We start from the raw sequence: 7473 nt of genomic DNA, 5'->3' as shown, positions 1-7473 counted from the left end.
CAACAGCTTGGCTGCAACCTCATTTAGGACCCGGAACCACAGTCACTCTGGCTTCTAGATTCCTGATCCACAAAAACTGTCAGAGAATAACTGTTTATTGTTTTAAGCCAATAAATTTTGGGATAATTCGTGAGGCAGCAATAGATAACTAATATAATAATCTTGGTCTGATTAACAGCCCTTCTGCAATGGGAGCCTTTTTTTTTTTTTTTAACATTCAACAGAACCCAAATGTTTTCATACTCTGGGGCTACTTTGAGAGGCCCTATTCTAAAGACCTAGTCCAAAACTTTTACATTCCCAGTTCCTAGCCACTTGACAAACCAGTCACTGCCTATGAAATGATGTAAATTTTTATCTCAAGCCGTATCTCTTTTTAGGCAAAGCATACAAGATAAGCTAAATTCTGGCCAGGTGCGGTGGCTCACACTGTAATCCCAGCACTTTGGGAAGCTGAGAGGGGTGGATCCCTTGAGGTCAGGAGTTCGAAACCAGCCTGGTCAACATGGCGAAATCCCGTCTCTACTAAAAATAGAAAAATCAGCCAGGTGTGGTGACGCGGGTGACGGGGGCCTGTAAAAACATAAAATAAATAACCTAAGTTATGCATGCCGGAAAGAATTTTTTTTTCCCTCTGCTGTTCCTTCAGGGCTTCTGTTAAGTGGGACTCTAAATATGAAAAGTAGTCCGTTGCCAGCTGGGCCAGTTTATTGAGCAAAGCCATCACCCAACTTTGAATTTTTCCCTCAGTCAACTAGCCACGAGGAATTCATCATTAAACTGTAGTTATAAGCTAAAGGTCAAAAGCATGACCTTAGAACTGTGAGCTCCCTACAAATGAAAACTGTTTCGGTTTTGACTCTGGCCCAGTTCTGTGTATCTCACTTTCTCTCTCTTTCCTTTTTGTTTTTTTGAGATGGGAGTCCTGCTGTCTCCAGGGCTGGCCTGCGGGACTGGAGTGCAGTGGCACATTCTCTGCTCACCGCAATCTCCGCCTTCCGGGTTCAAGCGATTCTTCTACCTCAGCCTCCCGAGTGGGTGGGATTACAGGCATGCGCCACCATGCCCTGTTAATTTTTGTATTTTTAGTAGAGACGGGGTTTTGCCTTGTTGGCCAGACTGGTCTCGAACTTCTGACCTCAGGTAATGCACCCGCCTAGGCCTCCAAAAGTGATCAGATTACAGGAGTGAGCCACCATGCCCGGCCCACTTTCTCTTCGTGAAAGGATCTCCTTATCTAGGAGAACCAGATAATTCTCAGTTCATGATGCGAAACTTCGATCGCATAGCCACTTGATGTCACATGGTCAGACACTACCAAGGCCCAATAGCTAGCCAGAAACTTTTTTTAAAAAAGAAAAGACACAATTCCAGAATTCTGGGGGCCTTCACTACGATTCTGTAAAGATTTCCACGAGTTGCACAAAGCATCCAGGTCTGCCACATCCCACTCAACACTGTTAGAGCTGTTAGGATGTAAGGGTCAAGTGGCAGAGCTCCTTGCACTGGATCCTGGCCCGGATGGAGAGCCTTCTCTTGCTCTGCACCTCATTCAAAAATGTCGCCTTTCATATCATCTGGTTAGTCGGCCAGAATGGCCGAACTAGGAGCTGACTGAACAAAGATTTAAAACACAAAACAGGGAGAATTAGGTAAAAGAAGCATTTTACATGAGTGAGAGAGTAAAAGGCGCTCAATCTTTGTAAACTATAAAAGGGATCTTCCACAGGACCTTTCGGCTTAGACTGACAGGCATGAACGTAATTATTCCCTCTTCTAACTTCAGCAAGGATTTGGCGTTTTAACACGGGGTTCAAGGTAGCTTGAGTCCTTCTTGGCGAAAGAGCCTAGGAATGACTCTTAACTCCTTTTCTAAAGCCGGCCACGGAGCGCCCGCCCCCCGCAGGAAGCCTCCGGATCCTGCCGCCTGCTCCTCCCCCTACTGCTTTGCGCCTGCGCGGAGGCTCAGGGAGTCGGCGCCATGACCGTATCAAGGCTTCCCGGGTTGCTTAGCCGGGTCTCGGCCACGGCGTGGAGAGTGGCAAGTAAGCACCTGGCCTCGGGGCCAAGGTCGCGGGAGGGGTCGTGAAGGCCCAGGCGCGGAGAGAGGAGCCTCCAGCGGAGGAAGCCGCATGTGTCCCGGACGTTCGGTGGCGCCAAGCGCTGCCCAGCTTCTCCCGCCCAGACGCCCACCCCGTGGCCTGGGCAGGTCCTTGCAGCGCCTCGGGTCTCGGGTGGGACTAGAGCGAGAAGATCGCTAAGGCCCTTCCCCCCGCCCGGACGTCTGCTTCCTGCCGGGCACGCGGTGGCCCAGCAGGACCACAGACGTTCCGGGTCTTTTCCTGTGGGAGCTCGCAGGGCACACCGCACTTGATGTCCCTGAGAAAAATGGAAAAGAAGGCCCTTTGGGAATGGGAGTCACTGATTTACTTATTCATTATTTACTGATTTACTGATTCATTATTTACAGGAATCCGCGCGCCTGGTCCAGGATTTGTGGCAGTTTACAGTTTATCTTTTAAAAACGGGGAAAAGTGCAGAAGTGAGCCAAAGGCAAATAAGTATAACGTAAATTAGATGAAGCCAGGAATTGTTCGTACAGAAAAAGCATTCATGCTTTCAGTAAAACCAACATTTTTAAACCCATTGTGGTTGGAAATATTTCTCAAGGTGATTCAGTTAGCAGCCCAGACTATGCAAAACACAGTTTTAACTTGTGACACCTGGAGAAGTTACATAAGTTGAAAACAATAATTATTGCCCTCATAATAAATGGCTCCGGATTTCTATGCAACTTGTTTTCCTTTGTGCAATCATTTTCCCCAAATACAAACATTTTACATAATTGTATAAGTTTTAAATAGTCCAGAAATGAGTAATACAGAAAGTGAAAGTCCCACATTATCCAAACCTCAAGGTAATAAAGTTAAAATTTTGTAGGGTTCATTGAACATCTCCCTTTAACTAGTTTTAAACAATTATGAAGTATTCCATACATATATATACACACACACATATATATATATGTATGTAGCACACATGTAAGCTATAAAGCACAACCAGCATCTATGAACTCATCCCCCAATTTAAGAAATAGTCTCCATTGCCAAGGAGGTCTCTCTGTGCTGCTTCCTGATATACCTGCGCAATGGTGTTTTAAATCTTCGTAGAAATGGTTTCATATAGTTGATTTTTTTTTCAGCTAACGCTGTGTTTTGTGATTGATCCACATTGATGTATGAGGTTGTAGTTATTCATTCAACTGTGTGAACCTATGATACATTTTCCAATGCCCTTCTCAAAGGACATTTGAGTAATTCTAGAAACACCAGGATTGGCTGCTACACATTCTTGTGTACCTTACTTGTGCATTAGTGGAAGGAGTGGAATTCCTGGAGTATGGTGTAGGTCTTTTCAATTTTACAATATGCCAAGGTGTAACGGCATTTTCTAATTCTATAGCAATTTTCACTTCTACCAGCAGTGTATTAGAGTTTGTGTTGTTCCACAAACTTGCCAAAACTTAATTTTGTCTAATTTTTTTATTTTTGGGTGCCTACAGGGTGATGAAATGACACCTCGTTGTGATTTTGCTTTTCTCTGATTAAAGAAGTAAAACATCTTTTCAAATATCAACTTTGTGAAACACCTTTTTCTCTTTTCTTTTTTTTTTTTGAGACGGAGTTTCGCCCTTGTTGCCCAGGCTGGAGTGCAACGGCAAGATTTCAGCTCACTGCAACATCTGCTTCCTGAGTTCAAACGATTCTCCTGCCTCAGCCTCCCAAGTAGCAAATATTACAGGCGCCTGCCACCACACCCAGCTAATTTTTTGTATTTTGGGTAGAGACAGGGTTTTGCCATGACCACAGGTGATCTACCCACCTTGGCCTACCAAAGTGCTGGGATTACAGGCATGAGCCGCCGCGCCTGGCCTTTTTTCTTAACAGATTCATATTTGTGTGCTAAACCTTTTTTAGTTATGTAGGTGTCAAATATCTCAATTTGTGGTTTGTTTCTGTCACTACTAGGCAGAATAGAATAATGAGTCTGCATATACAATCATGCAGATTCGATATAAAAGGTATCTTTTAATAAACGTTTATAATTTTATCTGTAAAATTTTGTCTTGATCCTTTTGTTTATTGTTACTACCTTATGGTCTTGTCTAAGAAACCCTTTTGTACTCTAAAGTCATATACATACCTATATTTTCTTCTTTTTTTTTTTTTTTTTGAGGCGGAGTTTCACTCTGCCGCCCGGACTGGAGTGCAGTGGCCGGATCTCAGCTTACTGCAAGCTCCGCCTCCCGGGTTTAGGCCATTCTGCCTCAGCCTCCCGAGTAGCTGGGACTACAGGCGCTCGCCACCTCGCCCGGCTAGTTTTTGTATTTTTAGTAGAGACGGGGTTTCACCGTGTTAGCCAGGACGGTCTCGATCTCCTGACCTCGTGATCCGCCTGTCTCGGCCTCCCAAAGTGCTGGGATTACAGGCTTGAGCCACCGCGCCCGGCCTATTTTCTTCTTAAAAGTTTGTAGTTTTGCTTTTCACATTTAAGCCTTTATTCTACCAGGAATTGATTTTTGTGTATGGTGTGAGGCAGGAAACCATTTTTCATTTTTTTCATGTCAAACACTTGTCCCAGATTCATGTATTTATAGGACCTTTCCCTTAGTGATATAATGTCAGCCATCATAAATCAAGTTTACTTATACATATATGCATACGTTTATTTATTGGCTCTTTTTTCAGTCCCATTGGCCTATTTGTCTATTCCTGTGCTGATACTGTCTTGATAACTATAACCATAACTTTGTAATAAATCTTATTATTTTCTGACTATTGTTTATGTATAGAAACCTGATGCTTAATGATTTTGTATCTAAATTACCTTATTAATTTAAGTAATTTACTTTGCAGATTTTGGGAACTTTGCCGCGTAGACATTCATATCATCTGCAAATGGTGACGGTCTAGTTTCTCCCTGTCTAATCCTTCTTTTTGAGAAGGGGTCTTGCTCTGTCACCCAGGCTGGAGTGCAGTGGCGCAGTCTCTGCTCACTGCAACCTCCACCTCCCGGAATCAAGTGATTCTCCTGCCTCAGCCTCCCGAGTAGCTGGGATTACTGGTGTGCACCACCATGCCTGGCTAATTTTTATATTTTTTATAGAGATGAGGTTTTGCCATGTTAGCCAAGTGATCCACCCACCTCGGCCTCTCAAAGTGCTGGGATTACAGGCGTGAGCCACCGTGCCCCCTGTCCTCCCTGTCTTAATCCTTATATCTTTTTCTTTTGTTTTTCTTTCCTTGCTCAGATTTCCAGCACCATGTTGATTAGAAGTGATGACAGCAAACATACTTATCTTGTTTATGATTATAAAGGGAATGCATTTGTATTTTATCATTAAGGTGTGATATTGCAGTCATTTAGATAAAACTACTTTTTTTGTTTAAGTCACCATCTCCTAATAACTCTTAAGGCATGTTTTATAAATGAATCTTCAGGGAACAGTTCTAGCTATCTCCCAAATAACTCTGTTCTTTTAAAAAACAATCACCTTCTTATTTTTTTGTTAGAACTCCACCTCCCGGGTTCTAGCAGTTCTCCTGCCTCAGCCTCCTAGCTGGGATTACAGGTGCTCACCACCACGTCTGGCTAATTTTTGTGTTTTTAGTAGAGACGAGGTTTCACCATGTTGGCCAGGCTGGAACACTTTCAGTCTTTTCAGAGTACCAACCTTTGTTTATTGTTGATCTTCTTTGTTGTAAGTTATGCAAAGGATATTTATTGTACAACATGGTGACTATAGTTAATATCAATGTATACTTGAAAATTGTTGGCCAGGCGCGGTGGCTCAAGCCTGTAATCCCAGCACTTTGGGAGGCCGAGACGGGTGGATCACGAGGTCAGGAGATCGAGACCATCCTGGCTAACACGGTGAAACCCCGTCTCTACTAAAAATACAAAAACTAGCCGGGCGAGGTGGCGGGCGCCTGTAGTCCCAGCTACTCGGGAGGCTGAGGCAGGAGAATGGCCTAAACCTGGGAGGCGGAGCTTGCAGTGAGCTGAGATCCGGCCACTGCACTCCAGTCCGGGCGACAGAGTGAGACTCCGCCTCAAAAAAAAAAAAATTGTTGAGAGTAGATTTTAAATTTTCTCATCACAAATAATTGATAGGTATGTGAGTTAAAGCATATGTTCGCTTGATTTAGCTATTTCACAATATATACATATTTCAAAACATGCTGTACACCATAAATGTATGTAATATTTATCAATTAAAAAATGAAGAATATATTGACAATTATTTTTACATTGTAAATTATGTTATCTTTTATTCATTTTTTTCTTATCTTATTTTTCCATTTTCCGTGGTTTTTGTTTTGTTTTGCTTTGTTTTGTTTTGAGACAGAGTCTCGCTTTGTCGCCTAGGCTGGAGTGCAGTGGCGAGATCTCGGCTCACTGCAAGCTCCGCCTCCCGGGTTCACGCCATTCTCCTGCCTCAGCCTCCTGAGTGGCTGGGACTACCGGCGCCCACCACCGCGCCCGGCTAATTTTTTGTGTTTTTAGTAGAGTCGGGGTTTCACCGTGTTAGGCAGGATGATCTGGATCTCCTGACCTCGTGATTCGCCCACCTCGGTGGCCCGAAGTGCTGGGATTGCAGGCGTGAGCCACCGCGCCCGGCCGGTTTTTTGTTTTTTTAAAAAAAACATGCAAATGGTGCGTCTCACATAAACAGCATATGGCTGGTTTCTGGTTTGTCTGTATTGGGTTTTTTTGTTGTTGTTTTGCATTGATAGTCTCTTTACCCTTATTATAATTACTGATATAATTACATTCCTCTGTTCAGACTCTTGGGTCTGTGTGTGTGTGCACATGCAGGCACAGGTATGTGTTTGTTGGGTGGGATTTGATTTTGATAAACCTATAAAGCGTATGCTACTAATCTTTTGTATAGTCTGTATATAAAAGCATTTTCTCTCTATTCTTACCTCCCACTTTACTTCTGGGAACTCTTTTTTCTTTTTTCTGAGAGACAGAGCCTTACCCTGTCACCCAGGATAGAGAGCAGTGGAGCAGTCATAGCTCATTACACCCTTGATCTCCAGAACACAAGCTGTACTCCCACCTCAGCCTCCTGCCGAGTAGCTAAGACTATAGGCACCACTGTCATACAGTCATGCCCAGCTAATCTTTCATTGTTTTTATTTATTTGTGCTTTTTTCTAATTTCTTTGAAACTTTATTCCAGATCATAAATTCTCTTTTCAATTGTATTTATTCTGCTATTTGGCATTTTTCTTTCTTTTCTTCTTTTCTTTTTTTTTTTTTTTTTTTTGAGGCGGAATCTCACTCTGTCGCCCAAGCTGGAGTGCAGTGACGCATTCTTGGCTCACTGCAAACTCTGCCTTTTGGGTTCAAGTGATTCTCCTGCCTCAGCCTCCCGCATAGCTGGGGTTGCAGGCACCCGCCACCA

The 7473-nt window shown here is 43.5% G+C and overlaps 1 protein-coding gene across 2 annotated transcripts in view; it reads left to right on the top strand.

Annotated features, from left to right (window-relative positions):
• Window positions 1-1960: 1960 nt before the first annotated feature.
• The window catches only part of SDHAF4 (succinate dehydrogenase complex assembly factor 4), a 22587-nt gene continuing 17074 nt past the window's right edge, over window positions 1961-7473 (top strand). The window contains exon 1 of one of the 2 annotated variants that reach the window (XM_011957040.1): window positions 1961-2045. In XM_011957040.1, the coding sequence (XP_011812430.1) occupies window positions 1982-2045 (64 nt within the window). In that variant the 5' untranslated portion in view covers window positions 1961-1981. The remainder of the gene's footprint in view (window positions 2046-7473) is intronic. The other variant, XM_011957039.1, reaches the window with a different exon arrangement.

Source organism: Colobus angolensis, unplaced genomic scaffold (assembly GCF_000951035.1).
Source record: "Colobus angolensis palliatus isolate OR3802 unplaced genomic scaffold, Cang.pa_1.0 Scaffold431, whole genome shotgun sequence".
Lineage (NCBI taxonomy): Eukaryota > Metazoa > Chordata > Mammalia > Primates > Cercopithecidae > Colobus > Colobus angolensis.
This window is presented reverse-complemented; position numbering and strand designations above follow the sequence as displayed.